General features: G+C 52.7%; 1 protein-coding gene across 3 annotated transcripts in view; it reads right to left on the bottom strand.

Annotated features, from left to right (window-relative positions):
* Positions 1 to 577: 577 nt before the first annotated feature.
* The window catches only part of UNK (unk zinc finger), a 32,766-nt gene continuing 9,692 nt past the window's right edge, over positions 578 to 23,651 (bottom strand). The window contains exons 2-16 of one of the 3 annotated variants that reach the window (XM_081028679.1): positions 14,360 to 14,569; positions 13,214 to 13,390; positions 12,926 to 13,056; positions 12,260 to 12,389; positions 11,618 to 11,735; positions 10,565 to 10,649; positions 9,222 to 9,364; positions 8,558 to 8,758; positions 7,979 to 8,044; positions 7,345 to 7,519; positions 6,331 to 6,432; positions 6,029 to 6,217; positions 3,460 to 3,641; positions 2,686 to 2,943; positions 578 to 2,016 (exon numbers count right to left, since the gene is read on the bottom strand). In XM_081028679.1, coding sequence (XP_080884805.1) covers positions 1,861 to 2,016; positions 2,686 to 2,943; positions 3,460 to 3,641; positions 6,029 to 6,217; positions 6,331 to 6,432; positions 7,345 to 7,519; positions 7,979 to 8,044; positions 8,558 to 8,758; positions 9,222 to 9,364; positions 10,565 to 10,649; positions 11,618 to 11,735; positions 12,260 to 12,389; positions 12,926 to 13,056; positions 13,214 to 13,390; positions 14,360 to 14,569 — 2,323 coding nt within the window. In that variant the 3' untranslated portion in view covers positions 578 to 1,860. Of the gene's footprint in view, positions 2,017 to 2,685; positions 2,944 to 3,459; positions 3,642 to 6,028; positions 6,218 to 6,330; positions 6,433 to 7,344; positions 7,520 to 7,978; positions 8,045 to 8,557; positions 8,759 to 9,221; positions 9,365 to 10,564; positions 10,650 to 11,617; positions 11,736 to 12,253; positions 12,390 to 12,925; positions 13,057 to 13,213; positions 13,391 to 14,359; positions 14,570 to 23,651 lie in introns of all 3 variants that reach the window. The other 2 variants (XM_081028678.1, XM_081028680.1) reach the window with 2 other exon arrangements.

Raw genomic sequence — 23,651 nt, 5'->3', positions numbered from 1 at the left:
CACGGCCCCTTGCGGCTCTGAACTGCTGAGACCCACACACAGAAGAGCCCACTGAACAGCCCAGCTGAGGGCAGTGGGGAGGGAGGCAGCTCCAAGGCTGAGACCCTTAGCCCTCAGGGCGCAGGGTGGAGTGAGCTAGGGTGGAAGGCAGGACGCTTTGGGGGCCCAGCTTCCTTTTACTGCTTTTATGAGAAGGCAGTGTCTGTTCCTAAGAAACCACTAGGGGCCCTGCTGTCCTTTGGAAAACATTAAGTCAACCAGGGGCAGCTGTTGAAAAAGCCTGAAGAGGGGAGTGGCAGGGCTCAGAGGTCTCAGCCCTCATCACATCAAGCACAGCAGGCCTGGGGCAGAGAGCACTGGCGCTCTGTCTAGGACCCTGGATGGGCCCAGGGAGCCTCTAGGCCACTGCAGTGCCTGGCCACAGCACAGGGGTGGGGGCACAAACTGTTTCCATGGCTGAGGCAGGGCTCCCAGCCCAGGTGGGGCTGGCACCTGGGATGGGACAGCCGAGCTGGCCCACCTCAGAGTTCAGAGGCCCTCTTCCGGGGCCCCATTCTTCACCCCATCTAAACATGCTACCATTGCAAGTTCATATTTTATTTCCAATAGGTTTGGAGTTTTGTTGATTTTTGTATTTTTGTAAAAAAAAGTTTTCACTTAATTCGTTGAAAGCCCTTTCGTGCTGAGCCCAAGGGAGGGGAGGCTGGGGCCAGACCCTTTGCAGCCCTCTTGCTCCCACCCCAGACACCCAGGCTGGGAGTGGGGTGGCTGCCCTCTGCCCGCTGCCCTCCCACCCACTATGCATCTCTCTGTACAGAACAATTTTTAAAATGGAAGCTAAGACACACTATACATTGGACAGGCACGCACACACATGCACACAGGCGTCTGCTCCAAACGGGGCAGGACGTCAGCTGCACTCAGAGAGCACCAAGGAATGCATACGGGGCCCCTCCTGGCAGGGAAGGCAGGGCCTGAACCCCCTGGTCCTCACCGTCCGCAGCTCCTCCCTATCAATTGCCCTGCTAGCTGCCAGAGGGAGGGGGCGGAGAGCACAGGGGCTGTGCCAGAAGGGGGGCGGGGAATGCAATGCCAACCTGGTAGGTGGCCCTGGGGCGAGGGAGGCTGCTTTGGAAACCCAGGGGAAAGGATTGAGCCCCAACCTCAGGAACCTGAGGGGTAGCACTCCCGGGCCTTGCCCCTCGAGGGGCTTTAAGGGCCCAGAGTGGGGAGCAGAGCTGTCCCCGCAGCTTGGGCCTACCAGCCCTGAACTGAATACACATTTGGTAAACCTAGGAGCTAGGCTGGTTTAGACCCGCAGCACACCCCCTCAGGCCTCACAGCTGGGAACCAGGTCTGCCCAGATCCTCGTACCCCTGGCTCTCACCCCGGCCTGGGGAGGTAGGGTGAACAGGGCCTGCCCGGAAGGCTTGTCCTCTCCCCGTGGCCCCTTCTAACTCCCCACCCTTCCCTGCTCAGGCCCCAGGAAGAAGTTAAAAATAGTTAGTTCCTACGTAAAAAAAGACAGAAACAGATTCCCTGCCAAAAGGCGGGTGGGAAAAGAGGGGAAAGTGGGAAAGGTAGGGAGTGGGCAGGGGGAGGACTGCAAAATAGTTTCTTCTTTTAAAAAGTGCTTGGTAAGTCTGTTTTAAAGTGTGTGTCTATATCCATATACAGATATGCACACAGACACTTCACACACTGGCCGCCCACGCATACCTGCACACGTACAGAAATGTATACATTTCCATAATCATATACATATACATACATACATACATACATACATACATACATATATATACTTTAAAAAGTCCTAGGTGAGAAGATCTGAGCCAGGCCGGAGCCAGGCCTGCAGGGTCACGACTGGAGGGAGTGGGCCCGGCCTGGCTGGCAGACGGGGCACTCACTGCCCTCGGCACAGAGCTCGCACAGCACGGCATGTTGGCACGGCAGCACCGCCCGCTTCTGCTCCTGACACTTAAGGCATTTCACCGACTGCATGTGGAACACAGCCTGCGGGCAAAGTGACATCGTGGTCACTGGCCTGGTCTCTGTTGCTGCCCTGGCCCTCGGTCGGACGCGTTCCCTCATCCCTCACTTCAGCCCCCTTGGGAAGAGGAAAGTGAGGCGCAGAGCCCGCAGGACCCAGCTGACAAGTGAGACAGCGGGGTTAGATTCAGGCAGATCACCTCAAGGCTCCTATTTCGGCTTTCAGCTTTGGCTGCGGGCTCAATGTGGGGGAGTCTGAGCCCAGGCGCGGGGGGTGGCCTGGCTGCCAAAGGCCTAGCGAAGGAAAGAATGCTCTTTCCACTGTGCCCGGCTCTCCCTGGGGGCCCAGCAGGGCACCTAGGAATGCAGAGAGTAGCCCTGCGGACCTAACCACCCTGGAATGTCTGCTGGTCCGGGTAGAGCTCACAGAAGCTATCAGGATATGACTTAGGGCCCAGGCACCCGAGGGTCAGCTCAGGCCAGTGCCTGCTCTCAAAAGTGCACGGACCATCCACCTCCCTGAGGACTGACCTTCTCCAGCTGGCCAGCATTTTGGGTTGGCCTAGGGGCTGGACAGAGACTCTCAGAAGGAGGGGAGGCATCCCTGGAGCAGTGTGGACCCACCAGGGTCCAAACACTGGCTGAAGTCACTGTCCATCCCCACCCAGTGCTCCCCCAACCTCCTGGGCTCACCTTGTCCACTTGCTCCAGGTGGGCCCGCAGCTGCTTTTGGAGGGAGTAGAGGGTAGAGAGCGAGAGGGCCTCCAGGTCTGAGAAGGCGGGCAGGGCCTGCGGGTCAGGCCCTGAGTGCAGCCGCTCCAGCTCCTCCTGTAGCTTCTTCACCTGCACCTCCAGCTCGTCACGCTGCTCCCGGGCCAGCTCGCACTCAGCGCCTGCAGCACTGGCCCGCTCACCAGCCTCCTCGGCCTCCTTCTTCCAGGCGTCACAAGCCTGTGGGCCCAATATGCAGCATCTGGTCAAGATGGTCCCCTGCCCCCCCTGCATCCAAGAGTGTATCTCTGGGAGCCTGTATGAGCCACTGTAGCTGTGGCTGGGTCTGATGGGAGCTGGGTCAGCAGTCTGGGGAGGGGCAGGGAAGAGGCTGACGATGCCTGCAGAGAAGAGATTGCAGGACGTGCAAGAGACCCTTTGTGGGCGGGGAAGGAGGCTGGGCCCAGCACAGAGCCTAGAACCCAGGCTGGAACCCTGGAGAGTCAGGGCTTTTGGGGAGAGGCAAATGGTGCTGTGGGACCAGACCACAGAGGGAGCTCCAGGTCTGGGACACCAGTTAACCCAGCGTCCTGACTGCCAAGGCAAGTCTTTCCACAGGTAGAAAGAGAACAAAATTGACGTTCAGCTCTGTTCTCTCTGGGACCCCTGGCCTCCCCAACCCATGCCCATTGTGTAAGATAGGCTCAAACCGGACGTCTCCAGAGCATGGGGAAGGGGGACGTGGGGGCCCAGTACCTGCTTCGCCTGCTTCCAGGACTCCTCCCACTGCTTGATGGTGCCATTGGCTTCGTCTAGCTCTTGCCGAAGCCGGGCCAGCTCGGCAGCCCCCGGCCCTGACAGGAAGGCAGGAGAAGTGCCTGGGGAGAAACTTCCAGAGGCGAAGTGCTCCCAGATGCTGCTGTTCATCCCATTCAGACCTGCCCCGGGGAGGGGAGGAACATCAGCGCTCTGGAGGGCCCTGCCCAGCCCTGCCTGGGGCTCCCTGGGGCTGTGCACAGCTCCAGCAGTGCAGGCCCAGCCGGGGAAGCCCTGGCAGAGGGTGTGTAGGTGTTGCACTTCCGTCAGAGCTACTGTAGTGCCACCTGCTACTTATCAGCTGCCACTTAAGTTCTGAGTCTCGGCATCCTCATCTGTAAAATGGGGTTCCCATCACGGACACAGGGTGATACAGGGGGCATGGAGGGTGCTGTAGGGAGAGCAGTCTGTGTAGGGGAGCTTTGCGCCCTGACGTGAGGCCAGGGAGGAGGTTCAGTAGAAAAGACATAGGCCAGAACCTTAGGTGACAGTATAGCTGGAGCAGGAATAGCTCAGGGAGCCCTGGGTCCATCCCCCTTGTTTTGTGGCAAGGAAACAAAGATAAAACATGTCACCAAGAATCATACCAATAGTAAGTGATGGAGCCAGTACACAGTAAGGGCCTCAGACTCCCAGTGCCTACTCCTTCCAGTAAGCCGCTGCCGCTCACCCTCCCGCCCACCCACCCACTCACCCAACAGATGTTTGCCTTTAAACAACACTACGTGTCCCTGCTCTGTGGCTCCCAGGGCAATCCCTGTCTTCCAGAGGGGAACCAATATCCACCTCTGGCCTCATTCTACCCACACATATTATTCTAATGACTTCTTCCTTGCTTCCTTTCCCACTAATCCAGCCAGGATGTTCCAGAAACAAAGGGATTTAGCACAGTCTGTCCTCCAATAACACAAGTACCCCCGCAATAGGACAGCCGGCTCCTGTGTGGAGATCCTGTGGTGGGCTGTCCCTGAGCCTGGCTTCCCTGTCCCAGAGGCGGTAACTCGGGGTCACCACCGACGCACTATCCCAGCATCAAGTTCTGCTCGTGCATGTCTCCTCCACACTCAGGTGGCATTGGCTGTCTTGGAGAGGAGCCACTTCCTCAGAGAGGGCCCTCTTGGTGACATCTAGGTTAGGTCCCCCTATTATTCTGAATCCCAGCCCACAGCCCTCGGACTCCACATAATAGTGCCAGTCTCTAAGTGTGACCTAATGTCTGTCACCTCTGCCTCCTCCGCCCAGGGCTCCATGCCCACAGGACTGTGGAGCCCACGGTGTGCCTATAAAACTGTGCTCAATGACTGCGTGGGGAAGGAATGGTTTGTGGCCAGTAAGTACCGTGTTTCCCCGAAAATAAGACCTAATCAGAAAATCAGCCCTAGCATGATTTTTCAGGATGACATCCCCTGAACATAAGCCCTAATGCATCTTTTGGAGCAAACCTTAATGTAAGACCCCGTCTTATTTTTGGGAAAACATGGTAGGGCTGCAGTCAAGATGCCGCCAGAATGTGGAATGAGTCAGACAAATACAACACAACGGATCTGAAGCTGATGGCATCACCACAGACCAGGACAGGACAAACAGCTTCACAACTGGCAAGGTGCTAAGACATCAGTGCGCTGCCCTGACCTCAGAGTGACACAGGGAAGGTCCCAAACCTGGTCAGAAAGTCAAAGCGCGGCTCGGTGGCTCAGTGTGACCAGGATGCCCAGGACCCTTGGGGAGGGTATTTCTGAGCTCCTTGAATAGCTGCTGGGGGCGGGGAAGTGAGAGTAGCAGCTGTTGTTGCTGGAGAGGCAGTGGGTTGGGCACTGTGCTGTGTTTTACGTCTGTTACCTCAGCAAATAGTCAAACCAGCCCCCCACCCCCTGCACAAGGGGACGAGGACCCTGTGTGTGGTAGCAGAGCACGCCACACTTCTCACCACTATGCCTCAATGTGCCTTCCAGAACCCCCTGTCCACACCCTTCTGCTTGTGTTCAGGCCTGGAGCGGGAAGGCCACCCTGAGCCTGGGCTGAGCCTGTTCAGACCTCTCCCTGGGCCTCCTATGAACCTGGCTGTTGTGACCTAATGTCTGTCACCTCTGCCTCCCCTGGAGACTAGGGCTCCATCCTCCGGGAGCTCCGGGGGCCTGGGCAGAACTGCCACACGGGCATGAAGAGCAGAACTAGGCCCTGGTGGCCCTGAGGCCACTGCTTGTCAGTGTGCACTGACCCTGTCCCTAGTGCTTCCCTCCAGTTACTTTGTTTAAGCCTCACCACTACCTAACGAGGTGGGTGCTGCCGTTCTACCCATTTTACAGCAGAAGAAACTAAGGCTAAGTGACTTGTCCAGGATCACACAGCTAGGGGAGTCACAGAACAGGGAACCGACTCTCCTCCAAGGCCAGGGCTCCTGCTCTAACCTCCACGCGGCACTACCTCTAGCCGTGTACGCAGCGGCCAAAGGCACTTTCCGAAAGCCCAGGTCCTGCCCCAGGTCTCAGGGAGCCACAGCCCTTCTTACCCAGAGATCCATGTGGTGCTGAGGTCCCCAAAAACGTGTTTTCTGACTGACTCAGGTGGCCCTGGGGCTGCTGCAGGAAATGTGAGGAGAGGCTAACAGGAGGGGACGGGGATGCGGAGTGGAAGGAGGCGGGGCTGCCCAAGGAGCCGGGGATGTTCACGGGGGCAGAGCTCTGCAGCAAACTGCCGCCTGCAAGAGAGGCCAGGAGGGCGGGCCGAGTGAGGGCAGGCCGCCGTGTGGCGCCACACCAAGTGGGGACCCCAGGACCCTCCCATGCCCCCTGCCCCCCCACAGCCCAGTACCAATTGTGATGCTGCCGGGGTGGGCTACTGTGCTGTTGTCGAAAGTCTTCTCTAGGGCGGCCACCCCAAACTCATTCAAGTCCAGGTCATCCAGGGCAGACTCTAGGACAGAGCGATCAGGGTGTGAGCTCCCAGCCTCCCGAGGGATCACATACCCCGAGGTTCCAGGCCTCACCTCTTGGACCCACCCGCACTCTACTACCTCCTGTCCCCGTCTTATCTTCATGCTCAGGTCCCACATGGACCTGTCCTCTCTCAAGCCTCGGCCCGTGATTGGGCTGATCCTCTGTCACACTGACCCCCCACACTGTCTGCCTAGCCAAGTCCAGCTCAAATGGCTCTCTTTTCCGAAGCCTTCTTTGATAACCCCAGAGAGAATCGAGTCCCAATCCAGGGTTTCTGCCTCTGACAGAGGTCTTGTCTCCTGATGATACAGTTTGTATGTCTCCCTCCGGAGCTCACTGAAAGCATGTTCGTCTCGGCCCTCGGTGGCTAATGCATGGTAGGTGCTCGAAAATGTCCACTGCCCTCTGCTGAACTGGACTGGGAGGGTGGGAACACTATCCCTCCTTGAAGGCAAGAACAGCGTGTCTTCATGTCTGTAACCACATGCCTACAATGGGACCTGGCACAAAGTGGCCCCATAAATGACTGCTGAAAGACAACAGCCGTGACCTCCAATGACCGGGAACTGTAAGGACAGTTGTGCAGGTTGTTCACTGCACAAGGAAACCTAGTGAGAGAATGAGTGGGGGCTGAATGACATATATCATGGAATGAGATTGCACTTGTCCAGGGGACAAGGCATCTCTAATTTGCTATAAGGGCTAGTCTCGGCCCTATACCCTGGGCTCATTTTCCCTTTAACTCAAAGGCCCAGAGTGCCCATCCTCTGACTCCCCCTACTTAGATGTCTAAAGTGACCAGTATGCTGGTTTGAGTCTCACTCCGGAGACCTCGTATCTCTGACTCCAGACCCAGTCTTGGACTTGGCAATGGAAATGGCCTAATTACCTATGACCGACTCTACCGTGTCGCTGGTGGGGTAGAAGGGCAGAGCATTTGCATTCATGCCAGGGATGCTGCTGGTGCCAGCGGGGCTAGGGGGAGTAGCTGCCAGGCTGGAGGTGATACTAGAAGAGATGCTTGAGGTCAGGGGGCTGCCCACAGGGAGGATGCCCAGCACGTCCTGCAACGAGAGAGTGAGGAAAGGCAATGGGATGCCCGCCCAAGTCATTGGCCAGGGGCTGGGTGGGGCAGAAGATGTGGGGCACCCAGCCTTTGTCTGGTTGCCTTCCTAGCTATATGTGGTCCCCCCCACTTGACACTTTGTTGAGAGGCTGGAGTTGGAGGGGCTGCTTTGGAGGCTTCAGGGTCCACTCACCTCTAAAGTCCTGCTAGGGGAGGGAGAAGTAGTCCAGTGCCTGGCACACTGTACACACTCAATGATTGTTTTACTCACTGATGAGTGAGTCCAGAAGGTGGGGGGATCCTACCCTTTCTGGGTTTGGGGCTGGGGCCCCTCCTTAGTCCTGCCCTCGGCTTATGGAGAAAGCAGTACCTCCCATCCCTGCAGCCTCCGGGGGTTCCGGGCCTGGCCTGTGCACAGCAGGTGCCAGGGGCCAGGAGGAGGCTGAGAGCTCAGTACCTGTTTGGGCTGAAGCAGAGGTTGCTCTTGACTCCTGGGCTCTAGCGAGTGGGGTTTTAACTTGGCCTGAGAGAGAAAGGTCAGGGAAAACGAGATGAAAGCAGCGTAAAGGAGAGTCCAGGAGTCCTCCTAAGCCATGGCTCACTGAGGCTGCAGGCACTAGGGCCCAGGGAAGCGGCAGACGCCTGTCATGCAATCGCCCTTCACACACATGCACCCTGCTCTCCCTCCGCACCCCTACTCCTTTCCCTACCCTAGGAACCAGGGGGTTGCTCCTCTCCTCCCAGGTGACTCCAAGCCTCAGGTAAGCTCATTAGGGACCCCTCTGTCCTGCTCCCCAGGGCCCTGCCACTCCATCCAGGCAGCACAGGGCACAGAAAAGACTGGATGCGGGCTCAGGAATCCCTGCCGTGGCTCAGTGACACTGGTGAGGTTCTGGGCCTCTCCAGCCTTCCTGTCTTCATCTGTAAAATGGGACGGCCTTACTCTGCTCAGCCTTCAAGAGGTGAGGACAGGCTTCCTAGGACAGGCCCCTGTGCAGAAGGCTAACCTCACTGGGCTGCCCCTCACATCCCTTACCTGGCATTTGAAGTTTTTCAGGAACTCGGCCCCCACCTGGTCTTCCCTCTCAAAGCCCGGAGCCTTCTTATAGCTGCCAGGGGCGAGGCCAGACTCCCCAGGGAAGACGATGCCTTCTAGGCTTGGGGGCTTCCTGATGGAGGCTGGAGGGGAGCTACAGAGGTTGGATGGGCTGCCTAGACTGCTGTTTCTACAGAGGAGCTGCAGAGATGGAAGGGAGTGGGCTGGTGGGCAAAACGCAGGCGGGGGCACTGTCTACCTTCCAAGCCCTGCAGAGATGGCTTCTTCAGCATGGGGCTCAGTTCCATTTTCATCTGCCAATGGGCAGCAAAATCCACCCAGGGGACCCAGAACCTCGTGAGGGAAGTGTGTGTGTGTGTGTGTGTGTGTGTGTGTGTGTGTGTATGTGTGGTGACAGAGAGCTTTGTCCCTTCTACCAGCTCACCCCAGACTGACCAACACAGGCTACAGGGACACCACCCCCCACCTGCCATCAGCTTTTGACAGAAGAACCCTGGGGCTGAAAGGGCAGAACCAGGGCCTTTTCCAAGGCCAGATACCAGGGCTTCCTCCCCAACCACAGGATGGGGGTCGGGGACATGAGAGGCAGGTGTTGGCTCCTGGGTAGGCATGGTGCCCACCCAGCCCCTGGACAGACACGTACGGCGCTGAGGTCAGGGGCATGCGGACTGGAGGGGCTCACGGGCACCGAGTCTCCGGCAGCAGATGGCATGTATAAGACGGGACCTGGCTGGGTGGGGCTGGACACAGCTGAGGAAGGCTGTAGGTCATCACTGAGGGGTGGCTCTGCAAGAGACAGGGGCAGGGTGTCAGCAGGCACCTGAGCCACAAATACATCTGGGTCTCTTTCAAAGGAGACCACGCATCCCTCCTGTACATAAAGGCAAGGTTCCCACCTTCTTTCTATTACTATCGTACACTGAGCACTTCCTAGGTGCCAGGCAATTTGTATTCACTGTGAATCTCCACAGTGACTGGAGAATGTAAGTACCATCATGGTCTCCATTTTATAGATAAGGAAAACTGAGGCTGAGAGAGGCAAGGGAAATCTCCCAAGGGGGCAAAGCTAGGAAACAGAAGAGTTGGGCTTTGAGACTCCAAGGCCATCAATGGCTTCTCTGTGTTGCCTCCTTCAGTGGTTCCAGTGCCCAGGGCTGGGGACCACCTCTGTGCCGATAACATGCTGTCCCCTCCCAGGACCCTCAGGGTACTTTTCATTCTAATCCCAGAGAGAAGGCCTGAGCCAGAGCAGTGGCTCGGGGTGGACACAGGTTGCAACTTGAGCTCCGTCTGAGATCGGCAGTGGTGGCCTGGAGTGCAACGTGGACAGTCAGGCTGCGCTGTCCCACTCGGTGGCCACAAGTGACACATGGCTGGTGCACACTCAGAATATGGCTGTTCTGAACTGAATTGTGCAGCAGCTATTCAAATACACACCAGATTTCAACAACAGTTTGAAAAAAAGAAAGTAAAATGTCTTGATGATTGTTTATATAGATTATTTTTGAAATGATACTGTTTCATATTGGATTAAGTAAAAATAGATTGTTAAAAGTAATTTAGCCTGTTTCTGTTGCTTTTTTAAAAATGTAGTTACTAGGATATCTAATATAATATAAAGGGGTTGCATTATATTTTGATTGGCCAGCTCTGTGCTCAGCAGGACTCAGCAAGACGGAGTGTCAAGTTCAATTAGTGATGTCTGCCGTGGGTGTGGCACGGCGTGGCCCCTGGGATCTGCCCAGTGGGCTCTGGGAGGGTGCCTTCCCTTGCCTGACGGGGCAGGACTTGCTCTCTGTCTGACGACCATGGAAACTCCAGGGCTTTGAGGCCAGCTCCGGGGAGGTGAGGGGGAAATGGGACTTCCAGTGGGGACAGGGCCCACTGTGGGCTGAAATGAGGGTCCATTGCCCGACTGATCCTAAGCGGGGGGGGGGGGGGGGAGGGTACAGAAGGCACTGCCTCAGGGCAATGGGCTCAGCATACGTTCTACGTGGGCGAAGGCGCAGAACGGTCCCCGTGGACAGCTGCCCGACTGCTGCATATCGTTGCACTTGGTGGATTTATAGATCTGGAAGGACAGAGCAGAGTAGAGGCAGGTCAGGCTTGGGCAGAGAGGGACAGGCTGGCATGGGGGCCTTCAGCATGGGTGCGTTAGCTTTCTAATCTCTTCTTTCTCCTCCCTATTCCACGCCACTTCCCTAAGTCTCTCCCTACCAACTTCTTACTCCTAAAGCAGACACAGTAGTCCCCATGCCAAGGACACCCTCCCTGCTGGGGGCAAAGGTCCAACTAGCTCTCAAAGGGATCTCCTCCATGCTGCTCCGCACTCAGGGTGTCAGCCAGGGTGGTGACCTCCGAATGTGCCTCTGGGCACTCAGGGAGCCAAGATCATAGGCAGCACCTGCCCCCCCCAGAGCACACTCGGAGGGATCCATGTTGGGTCTGACTTCCCTCCCCGCTGTCTTGTTTGCAGCTCGCATAAGATAGTCTCTGTCTGTGTGTCTACCTTGGTGTGTCCTGGCCTCTCTGGAACTGGGGAAGGGACAGTGTGTGCCTCTCTACAAGATCTCGGCACCCTGACACGGCTCAGGGCCACACCGTGGGGTCAGTGGGCTGGGAAACTGTGCCAGGAAGGCTGCCGGCACCCTAAGTCTGGCCTGGGACAGGACAACTATTAGGGGCTTTCTCACTTTTTATGTCTGGATGTCACTGGATTGTAACCACCATGAATGGTGCAAAGCCCAGGATGGCCCTGTCCATGCCTCCCTGTCAGGAGGCCTGGGGGAAACTGGGAGCAGAGGGCTACTTGGTGAGTGTGGGCTCGGAACTAGAAAAGATGCCAAATTAAGGCTCGGGACCCCTTTAGGCACTGCCTATTGGGGAGCCTGTGGCTACAAAACCCTCTTGCAGCATGGAATCAGGGTGGGCTCTGCCAGCATCTGCCCAGACCCTCCTTTCCTTTCTCCTTGCTCTCCAAGAGGCTATGTTAAGCCACCCACATCCCTCAAAGGGCGCCAGCCCCTGCTCCCAGCCCACCTCCGGATGGAACTGCTGTTCCGTGCGGGTGTGGCAGTACTGGCAGGCGTCTCCATTCTCACACTTGCCGGGATCTCCCCACTCATCCCCGTGTTTTACGTTCGGACATGGAGACGACCTGGTCCAACGAGAGGGTGGGTCAGATGGATGCAGGAGGGGAGGTTAGGGTCTGGGGATGCCAACTAGATCCCTGTTTAGGGCCCCTCTCTGGTGTCCCTGCCTCACAGGGCCAGAAGCTGGGCTCTGCTGCTCTGGCTCAGCTTGGCTGCATCACCAAGGACATTGTCCCACTCCCTCAGCCAGGTCCTCCCACAGCACTGTGCAGCCCGAGGGGAGCGGAGCTATAGCCACCACATTTTCTACACCAGGGCTTGGCCCCAGCAGCTCCCCCTCTGGGTCAGAACTGAAGGGGTCTGAGACAGTCGGACCCAAGATCCTCATCTCATGCCAGAGGAGGGTCCTGGCAGGTCCCATCGTTCAGCCATCCTGACTATCTCCCACCCCCACTCCCTGGTACCTGGGCCATGCTATAATCCCCAGGGCCGGCCTCCCGGAGAGCACAGTGGAAGCCGCCCAGCTGGGACCTCACCCCTGCCGCCCCTCCCTCCCTCGGCTGGCCAGCCTGGGCCAAAGGACCTGTACTTGTGTTTCCGGGGGCTCCGCCGCCGGTCCTTGCTGTTGTGGTAGTAGGGACAGGCGTAACCCTGGCGGCACAGCCGTGGGGGCTTCTTGCACGGCTCCGTCTTATAGTTGCCCAGCACATATGCCGTCTCTGCACAGGGGCCAGAGGCAGGGGTTAGGTGGGTGGGGTAGGGGGAGGAGGAGAGCCACTGGGAAGGGGTCCAGGAGTTGAGGCTTCCGTGAGCGGTAGGAGCAGAGCCATCTCTTCATGGGCCAATGCCCAGGAGAGAGGTAAGGTGGACACCGTCCTTCACCGGAGACACTCACAGCTCACAGGGTAAAAAGGGCACTCTTAGGAAGTCCGAGAACACATGTACATGTAGTTATAGACGTGCGCAGGTATGTTTGTATGTATGCAAGTCCCCGGCGGATTTGGGGAGCACCTGGAGTAATGGGAGCAGGGCAAGATGTGTCTGGGGAAACTCCCCTAGAAGTGCCCCTGAACGACGGGGCTGTGGATGGAAGGTGGGATGAGGGGGCAAGCCCCTTCCGGCAGAGGGGGTGGCTGAGGTTGGAGGAGGTAGTAGATGGTGGTGAGTCAAGTCCTGAGGGCAGCTATAGCCTGGAGAGGGGTGGGGACAGACGTGTGGCAGGAGGGGGCCTGGCCATCTGTGTGGCCACCCTTACCTTGCCACCGCGGCTCCTCACTGAGGATTTTTTCTATCATGGCGTGGCTTGCGGCCCCAGCCGACTGACCCTCTATGCTGCCTTCTACTGTGGTCTGGCCGTTCTGCAAGGCCTCCATCGCCTGGAGCTCCCTGGGAGGAGAGGAGAAGACAGAGAGAGCGGGGAAGGGGCATGAGGGGGAAGGAGCCAGAGTGCCAGCCCTGCACTCCACCTGCAGTACTCACCGTGTCAGCAGCCAGGCCCCCACCCCGGCCCACAGCCATCAGCCCAGCGCGGCATCCAGCCCACCTGATGTCGTAGACAGGGGAGCGGAGGTCATGGGGCCCGTGGGCAAAAGCGCAGTGCAGGCCGTTTTTGGTGCAGTTGCCTTTTGAGTCTGTCTCGTGGATGCAGATTCCAGTTTTGTAGTAACGCAGGTGGTACCTGCGCTCAGTGTCCCCTGTGGTCCTGTGCAGGAATGGGCACCTGAAACAGGGAAATTAGGGTCACTCACCTTTGCCCCCTCCAGCCTGGGCAACCAGCCCCACTCTTTCCCTATGACCGAAGGCTGCCCTGATGGTGGGTCAAGGGGAGGCAAGCAGTGAAGAGCCTTGCTGAGGTAGAACCACCTGCTATAGCCAGTTGGGTGCTGTGGCCTGAGGGGGGCCAACAGGGCCCGGCATTCCCACAGCAGCCTGCTAAGTCCTCTCAAAGGACACTCAGCCAGGGCCGCGGGCCATCCTGAGGAGAAGCTCCAGAGGGGAGCACTCCTGGGGTAACAAATGCTGCCCAGATCAGGGCTTCTAGGAGAGACAAAAGGTCTCCTGCCTTGAGTGCCTCATTAGGCTGGGGGAGGGGTCAGCAAGCCTTGACCTCTGAAAGTGGGGTGCTGGTGATGGGTGGTTCAGTGACTCAGGCCCATAGAAGCCCAGCAGCGCCTCCCAGCACCATCTCTGCAAGGCTTAACCACATGACAAGCAGGGTTAATGAATGTCCCCTCTCAGTGATGTTCCCAGGTTTGCCACCTCCCTGGTTGTGTTGTGCCATCTCTTTACAGAGTGTTGTGATAAAATATTTAGGGTCAGCAAAGTGAGCAACTGGAGTGGCTCTGTGTCTCTAAACAGCCAGCCTTGCCGGGGACTGCATGAGATGGAGTGGGTGGTGGCGGGCTGTAGAAAGGGTTCTTGTGACCTGCAGGGGACCAAGGAGCCACTTTGGTTCAGATGTGGCCCTTAGGCTTAGCAGAAGACAGGCCTGTGTAGGGTTTCCCAAAAGTGGTGAAAGGAGAGGGCACCTCCCCCAGACGCAGGGCCAGGCCATAGGAAGGCGGGCCAGGCTGCAGCAGTCCCCCAAAAGCAGCCCGGCGCTGGCTTCTCAGACTCTGCCTGGTCTATTCTGAGGGCACCTGACCCAGAAGACATGGGGCTCCTCTGAGGGCAGGCTGGGGGCACTCACTCGTCGCCCTCCGGGCACAGGCCTGTGGCCTCGTCGTACTTGGTACAATAGACGTCGGGGCTGTAGTTGAACGTGCCGTCCCGACGACGGATGGACCGGCGGCGTCGCTGGTTCACAAAGTGCCAGTGGAAGCAGGTGTAGGGCCGGTGCTGTGTGCATTTGTGTTGCACGAAGAGCGGGCACTGCTCCGTGCGGAACTCCTTCAGGTACCTGCAGGGAGAGCCCCCGTGCAGGGTGGGCCAGGAGTGGAGAGTGAAACCCCTCGCTTCCCAGCAAGAAGGGAGCCACCACATCCCCCAAGGGCCCTACTGTGGGGTGCTAGTTTCACTGGGACACCGGAAGAGGCCCAGAGCTTACACTGGACCTAAGCCAGCCTGAAGGGCTGGAACCCTCAGCGGTTGGCTGTCTGCCATGTGACCAGGGGAAGGCATCAGCAGCGGCTTGGTTCTCTGAGCCCTCCCTGAGGTTTCCCAGGCAGGAAGCTGCAAATGAGAGCATGAGTAGCCTCCAACTTCCTGCAGGGTTCTCTGCTGCCCAGACCTGCCTGCCAATTCCTGCAGGCCTCACCTGTCCCAGGAGCAGGGCTGGGGCTCCAGGCTGAGGGCCAGGGAGGCTGCTGCTTTGGAGCCAAAAGCCCAGGTCACAAGGCGTCCCTCTGTACTGCTGACTCAGGTGACTACTGTCCTGTCTGCCTACCTCCTCCCAGAGACAGTTCCTACCGTGTTTCCCCACAAATAAGACGTAGCCGAACAATGAGTTCTAATGAGTCTTTTGGAGCAAAAATCAATATAAGATGCGGTATGATATGATATGATATTAAAAGACCCGGTCTTAGAGTAAAATAAGACCAGGTCTTATATTAATTTTTGCTCCAAAAGACACATTAGAGCTGATGTTCCGGCTTGGTCTTATTTTCAGAGAAACACGGTAGCACCACCCAGGTGTCTGGGAAGCAGCTCATATTGGAAGCATCTGAGACTCCCTGTCAGCCTGGCCTGCCCCCAATTGTCTCACAAATGAGGACCTGCAGCAGTTGGGGCTCTTTACATCCTGACTAACCTGGGGGTTTGGGGACTCTGTCCTTTTGGCCTCCTTCCAGGCTTCTTCTCTCTTTTGCATGTTGATAGCTAAGGCACCCTCAAAGCTCCTCTCCCATGCACCACCCATGGAGGGCCCCAGACCCACTAACCCCTTATAAAACTACCATCCATCTGTTTTTGTTCACTCTGTGTGTCCAAGTGGAGGGTTCCTTAGATTTGATCCCACCTCTCCCCCCCCCCAGGCAGACAACACAGTTCTCTTTATTCATTCTCTTATGCCCTAACAACACAGGCAACGAACGGCTTGATAGAGGGCCTTTAATGTCAGAGGGGAGAACGATGGTCCTGGAAAGCACAGAAGCAAGTGTGGAAGGAGCAACAACTTGACATGAAACAACTATCCAGGCGCAGAGCAGCTCCTGGAGCGGGAGGACATGGTGCAAAGGCGAGAGGGTCCAGCCCAGGTCTTTGGCTCATGCCAGGACACTCAGGGCCTTACTAGTCTGGGAATATGGAAGGTGGGGGACAGGTAAGTCCAGGGCTGAGACTTTCCACAGAGGTTTTATTTTATGCTAAAATGTGCCGAAAAACCCTCCCAGCCTTGAATTGTGAAGTGTCCAGGTGTGCGGACTGGGCGGGGGCTGGAGCTGGGTGCTCCCCGAAGGACACAAATGGGGTTTTTAGGGGCAGTGAAGCTTCCAAATAGAGTCCTGCTGTTCATTTAGCACGTATTTATTGAGCACCTACTAGGTGCAGGCATGGTGGTGGGCACTGAGGACACTAACGAAGCACGTCCTTGTCCTGAGAAAGCCCCTATTTCCCTGGAGACACCAGTAGCAGGTAGAATCAATCAAGTGTGGAAAAAGTTATGAGGGAGTTTTGCTCAGGGTTCTTTGGGAACCCAGAGTAAGGATCCTTGACCCAGGCTGGGGCAGAGGAAGAGGAAAAGGAAAAGGAGGTGCTGGGGGTGAATAATGCAGGAACAGTATTTGAGGTAAAGGGAACAGTAGGACCTTCGAAACAGTACGTCTGGGTGAAGAGCTCCAAGTACCTTTGTGGGATGAGTGCGGTAGGAGAGGAACTGGAAAGTGGAAACGAGGATGAAATGACATGTAGGAGCAACCACATTTCAGGGATATCATGTCCAGGCCCCAGGTGCATTCTGAGACACTAGGTGCAAACCGGAAAGCTTCCCTCCAGCCCGATGCTCTCCTGTCCCCTTTGGCATTGGAACACAAGGTCTTTATTCCTGTCACCTTCTGCCTGCTTAGACAGAAAGATGCACCTCAGGCCAAGTACCAAACCCTGGCACTGAGCTGGGACAGCCATCCCCCAAACTACGCTGATCTCTCCTAGGCAGCACACGCTCTACCTGACTCTGGACCCACTAGGGGACTCACTCAGGAGGTAACAGGTGGGAAATTGGGAGAGCAGGAAGCTAAACTCAGGAGCAGAATGAGTAGTTAGGATTGTCATTAAATATAGGACATCCAGGTAAACTAGAACTTCAGATAAACCAAAGATTCCATGGGACATACTTACACTAAAATGTTATTCATGATTTATCTGAAATTCCAATCTAACTGGCATCCTGTGTTTTTATCTGCTAAGTATGGCAACCCTAAGAGCGGTGCCTGTCTGCTTGGCGTCAGGGCCTCAGGGAAAACCCAGGAAGGAGGCAGTCAGGAGAACTCTGGGATGTGGTCATCCTGACTTTGCAGTCTGTCCTCTTGGAGAAAGAGAAATCCTGGCGAGCCAGCTTCCTTGGAGGAGCCATGTCCATAGTGCCACATGCGATGGCAGCGGTGCCACAGAAAAGGCCAGACACGTAGGCAACAAATTACCCCCTTTTGAGTTCATTTCCATTCCCACTGCCACGGGTCAGCGACATGGTTCCTTTTGATAAACTGATCTTGTTTCCGGCCTCTCCCCTGTCTGGTTCATGCTGCACAGTGCTCACTATTCTTCCTAAACCCAATTCTCACTTTCTTAAAAGGCTTTAGCTTCCTCCAGTAGCCACTGATAAGCACCAACTATTCGGTGTGGCATTCCAGGCCCTACACATCAGGCCCAGTGCACTTTTCCAGCCTCATTTCCCTGGATTCCTTTCCATTCCAGCCAGTAAAACTGGAGTCCTTGGTGTCTTGCAAACAGAGCTTTAACTTCCCTCCCTACCTTTGCTCATGTGCCCTTCCTTACTTGTAGAAATCTTTCAAGGCTGAATTCAATGATAATGAGTCTTTTGATGCCACCACCTCCATGAAGCCTTCCTTGACCTCTTCCTTCCCCTCCTGCCCTTTTATCCCCAGCTAAAAGTTATCATTTCTAAGTCTTTACAGCACTTTCTCTAGACATTTCTTACCGCCTGCATTGCATATCAATAATGTGTACATTTTTCTCTACTACTAGATTTATAAAGTCCTTGATGGCAAGCGGGTAAGAACTCAGTACAGTGACAAAGTTTGCTGAATGACTATAACAAGAAATGAAAGCATCACAGAAAGGGCAAAGTCCACAAAACAATAGTTTCATGATGCTGCCAGCAGGCAGAGCACTGATAGCTGAAAGCCAAATTCTATTCCCTTGCAAAAAGCACCACAGCGCAGAAAACTTGTAACTCAGCAGATATGGCAGACCGTCCTGCGGAAAAGCCCCTCATGAGAGGAGACAAATGGCCCTATCTAGGCAGGCAGAGCCCACACTCAACTATAAGCAGATGAGAAATTTCTAACTTTTGCTCAAGTCATTAATGGAACTTACCATTCACTACCTAGGAACCAAAATGTTTGGTTAGAATTTCTCTTCTCCCTTTCCCACACCAATCTGTGCAAACCAGCAATGCAGTGCCCAGAAGCAGGGAGACCACCGCTTAGAAATCACTTGTTTCTATTTTCATGGGTTGAAATGAAACGTTAAGTCTTTGATGGAAATGCACAACTGTCTCCATTAAGCTCCAATCCATCTTTCCATTTTAAAGGTTTGAAAGAACAAGATCGAAGAAACTAAATATTGGGTTGAGATTCACTGTTCACTTCCACTTGGTCTCAGGAAACCCAAGAAGTCCTGGGGTCTAACCCAGGAGGGAAGACTCACAACTATCCTCTCCAAGATCTGGGGAGGGCACAGGGCTATAGGACTAAATTCTTCACATTCCCTTCTCCTAGGAATACTTCCACTGAAAAGTAAAAGCCTCAGTGACCTGTTGTGGCCAGGCTGAGTCAAGAAACCACTCGGGCCCTGAGCAAATATGATCTGTCGGAGAAGCCACACCTTGGACCAGTAGAAGTGCTGGGCAAAGCTTCGAGGGACACGGCAATTGGTCAGAGCTTCACCTTGACTGAGGGGCAGCTCTTCATTCTTGCCCCACTGGGGCAAGACTTTAAATCAAAACCATGTCTCACTCCCTTTTAGGTAGGACATCAAATGAATTATCCTATTAATGGTTTATTTATAAATGTAAAACATGATTATGAAAGTAACACACCCACTTACAAAAAAAAATTTGAAAATGGGAAAAAGGACAAAATCACCCTTCATACCACCACTAATAATGTTATTAGCCTTTTGATAAATTTTCTCCCAGTATTTTTACAAGGACAGCATCAAAATGTATCATACTGCAAAACTGCTTTACAAAACGATGAATACTTTTCTCTAAAAACTTTTAAAATCAAATACGCGTATCCAGTTTTTAAAAATCAAGTTATACTTTCAACATTTATTGGATTATCTTTATTTTCCAAAATTCTAAAATGCAGCAAAAATCAGACTTGAAATCTAAATTCAATCACTTGCCCCACTAAGCCAACAGTGATGACACAGAAAGGGTTAACAATGCAGTCAATTACATCACTCACAAGGTGTTAAATCTAGTGCTCAGCGGCTACCAGCTCAATTCCCAGCTAAACTGTAAATCCTATTCCAAATTATCTCACTTAACAGATTTGTCAGTTTGGCTGATTCATTCTCTTCTGGGGAGGACTGTAAGAATTTGAACAACCTGAATAAACAGAAAAGTATGAGAGACTGCCTGACAGAAAAACTATGTAAGTTTAGAGGCAATGGGGATGAAGAAGCTGATGCTAATCAGTATCTAGTTCCCCACTGCTTCTAGAAGTGTTTAGCAGGGCCTCACTGACTGCTGCCCCTGACCTGCTCTCCTCCCCAACATAAATCGTAGAGCAGGGTCAGCAAACTAAGTATTTTCGATTTTGAGGGCCAAGAGACCAGATTGAGGCTATTTTATGTAGGTACTTACATAACAAGAGAGAAAACAAATTTCCACAAAGCTTTTATTGATGAAATTCCAAATATAATAATTGGCTACAATTTTTGGTAATACAGGTCTACTACTAAGAATGGATTTGTGGGGGATAACATTTGCCAGGTTGAGGTTCCCTTTCATCAAAATTACAAATGTCCATCTGTTAATGCTAATTCTATAAGATTTTACGTATTTAATCTTTGAAAATGTCTTTTCACAAATGCGTAACTAGGTACTGCCAAATAAAGAGTTATCATTCCACAAACATGACTTTGAGCATATTTGTCTCTTCGAAGACATTTAAGAATCTTGATATTGACCTTTAAACCACTTCCCTTTGAAGGGTTGGTGTAAACCCCTTAGTGGCACAGGTAAATGGATTTTGAAATATGCAAATTTCCTTTGCATTCCCATCAAGATGCAAAATTACTGCTAGAATTGGAGTTTCTGTCTGGAAATCATATCCACAGTAAATGTGTGTTAAGAATGGAGACCTGGGCGGCCAGATGGCTCAGTTGGTTAGAGCTCGAGATCTTAACAAGGTTGCCGGTTCAATTCCCACATGGGATGGTGGGCTGTGCCCCCTGCAATTAAGATTGAAAATGGCAACTGGACTTGGAGCTGAGCTGCGCCCTCCACAACTAGACTGAAGGACAACGACTTGGAGCTGATGGGTTTTGGAATCACACTTTTCCCCAATAAAAAATAAAAAAAATTAATTAAAAAAAAAAAAAGAATGGGGCCGGCCCGGTGGCTCAGGCGGTTGGAGCTCCGTGCTCCTGTCTCCGGGGGCTGCCGGTTCGATTCCCGCATGGGCTAGTGGGCTCTCAACCACAAGGTTGCCGGTTCGATTCCCTCAGGGGATGGTGGGCTGTGCCCCCCCGCAACTAGCAAGGGCAACTGGACCTGGGGCTGAGCTGCGCCCTCCACAGCTGAGACTGAAGGGACAACAACTTGAAGCTGAACGGCACCCTCCACTGCTGGGGATGAGGGATAGCAACTTGACTTGGAAAAAAAAAAAAAAGTCCTGGAAGTACACACTGTTCCGCAGTGAAGTCCTGGTCCCCTTCCCCAATGCAATCTTTTAAAAAATGGGGGAGGAAATTTATTTTAAATATATATATATATATGGAGACTTAACCTTTGTTTTAACTTTGGACAGCATAGGAAGTGTGTAAGGTAGTTTGACATGACTTATAATTCAAACAACATTAGTTGTCAAAATGACTATGGCAATGTAAGGTTTGCATATAAGCGATGTTTTGTCTTGTAATGTTCGGGTGAATTTATTGAGACACACTATGAAGTCTGCAGCACAAGCTAATTTTCAAAGCCATTCACTGTTCGATATAGCCAAGAATGACTCTTCTCCTTCAGAAAAGTTTCAAGCTTAGCCCTCAAGTCAAAAAATTACAAGAAAACTTTACCACTGCTAAGCCACCAAACTGCTGTTGGACAGAATATTCAGCTTCTATTTCTAACAAAAATTCATGAAATATATGATGATTAGTCCGCAAGAGGGAGTGGAGTTCAGCACTGATCCTAATGGTTCAGTAACATAATAGACTCAAGCATCTTCTGCAAAGTACCTGCTGATGATTAATACAATGACTTTAAACACCTTACGTTTTCCTAAGCTTTGTAAATTTGTCCAATTAAATCCTTTCCTGCTCCACACATATTCTCACTCATCAGTTGGAACAGATAGTAGCAGATTATACTTCAGGCTGTCCTCAATCAGTGTTTCCATAACTTTTGGGGAACATATTCTCAGCTGTAGTTTTAAGCAGACTATTCACAGAGGCTAATTCTTCCTTCACTTCACACATGGCAGCAACTCCATCAATAGACAACTGGACAGCACCAGTAGCGTCTGTTGACTCATCAAGAGCTAAGGAAAACCACACGAAGTCATTTGCTTTGTTTTTTAATTGACTACTGATGTTGCTCCCAAAGACTTCAACATTTGGAGTAATTGTTCTTGCCAAAAGGTTAACACTCTTACACAAGTTTGCTTTCTCTGGACACATTTCTTCAGCTGCTGCAATCAACAAATTTAATTCAGTATCGGTAAATGCTTTCATTGCTCAGCTAATAAATGAGCCACTCAGAAACTTACTGCAAGTTGTAGCCTCATTTTTGTGAAGAAATTCTGCTTTGATGAAACTGTACCTTTAAAATTCTCTAATTCTTCTGACTACTGCCTTCCTGAGTTGGGAATACTGTGACGACTGCTTAATCTGGTAATGTTGATGGATTCTTTTGGCAGTTTCTTTTTAAAGACAGTTTTGCCATCTAACTAGGTAACAAAATAATCCACACTCCCCTGAGCTCTAAAAACATGACATTCCAAGTCCATTTTTCTCTTCCTCTCGTTTTGACATAAGTTGGTATTGGTAATAAAGAATAAAACATCGTAGTATTCTGATACAGAGAGCAGTGGAAACACTGCCAAGTTATAACTGTGTCACTGCAATTTGTAGTGCACTGAACAGGAATGCATAGCGATGACAGTGCCACGTAGGGTCCCTGTCACAACTACTGAACTCTGCAGTTAGTGTAAAAGCATCCATAGAAATATGTAAATCAATGGGCATGGGTTCCAATAAAGCTTTATTTATGGATGCTGAAATTTGAATTTTCTGTAACTTTCATGTGTCATGACATTCTTTTTCAGTAATTAAAAATGTAAAACCCTTCTTAGGTCAGGGGCCATACAAAAGCATGCGGCAGGCTAGATGTGGCACAGAGGCTGTAGTGTGCCAACCTCTGCTCTGCAGAGCTGGTGTTCCCAAACATGCCACAGCCTCCTCTCACTCCTCCATATTTTTGATGTTGCTCCGTGTCTTGATCACCCTTCTGGCTTGTTCTCTGCATGGGGGTTCCCTGACCCTGCCCAGTGATGCTAATTGCCCCCTCTTCCATGTCTCCACTGCACTGTGTGAATACAGCTGGTATGGCCCCTACCACAGTTGACTTTGACTGCTTTGTAAGTAGCCATGTCTATTCATTTTTGTTCCCCTGCAGAGCCGGCTCGTAGCAGGTGTTCAAGACATGTCTGTCTTGAAAGAAAAAGAAAAAGCATAAAGCAAGTGGTGCTAGCCTGGTGCACAGCAGCTATGCACTTGAATCCAGAAAAACAGAGAAGGAACTTTGATCTCTGACTAGGATGCTTTTCCTGGCAATTAAGAAAGCAGTAACTTGGGGGCGGCCGGATAGCGAGCGCGGTGCTCTTAACAAGGTTGCTGGTTCAATTCCCACAGGGCCCACTGTGAGCTGCACCCTCCACAACTAGATTGAAACAACTACTTGACTTGGAGCTGATGGGTCCTGAGAAAACACTTAAATAAGTTAAAAAAAAAAAAAGAAAAAACAAGCAAGCTGTAACTTCTCCAGCGACCTTCCTCCCAGTCTGCATAGCCTTGTCCCTCACCCGGAACACTCAATTTGAGGTCTCCAGCCTCACGTGCTGACAGGTGGGATGTCTTGCTCTGTAACTGCTGCTCAGAATGTGTGCAGATCACTAGACACGTATTGTTTGTTTCCTCCAACTAAGAAGTATTACAGTCACTACTTGGCAAAAGCTGGGCAAACTGAAGATATATTAAGTCAAAGAAAAAAATATAAGGATATGTAGCTGAACTACAAGTTGGTCAACTATATGCAGAAGAAAAAAACACCCAGTATTACTGACTTTAGGGGTTATTTTGATTTTTCTTTACTATAACTGTGATTCACTACCTTTAGAATTTTTAAAAAAATTGTTAGGAAAGGAATCCACAATATTCATGGCAACTTGACAGGGAACCTATCCTGATTCAAAATTATGTGAAAGATGTATGTTGCTAATCAGGCAGGAGAGTTCCCTAAGTTAAAAGTGAACTGTGGTGAATCTTTTTGTGAAGTGGCTGGTTATTAGAATGTCACCCTCTTTATGATTGTAAACTGATTTGGACACACGTAGTATGGTCAGATGTGAATAAAAAGG

This window comes from Rhinolophus hipposideros (genome assembly GCF_964194185.1).
Source record: "Rhinolophus hipposideros genome assembly, chromosome: 20".
Taxonomy (NCBI): Eukaryota; Metazoa; Chordata; class Mammalia; order Chiroptera; family Rhinolophidae; genus Rhinolophus; species Rhinolophus hipposideros.
The sequence above is the reverse complement of the archived record's forward strand: the minus strand, read 5'-3'. Positions and strand labels throughout refer to the sequence as shown.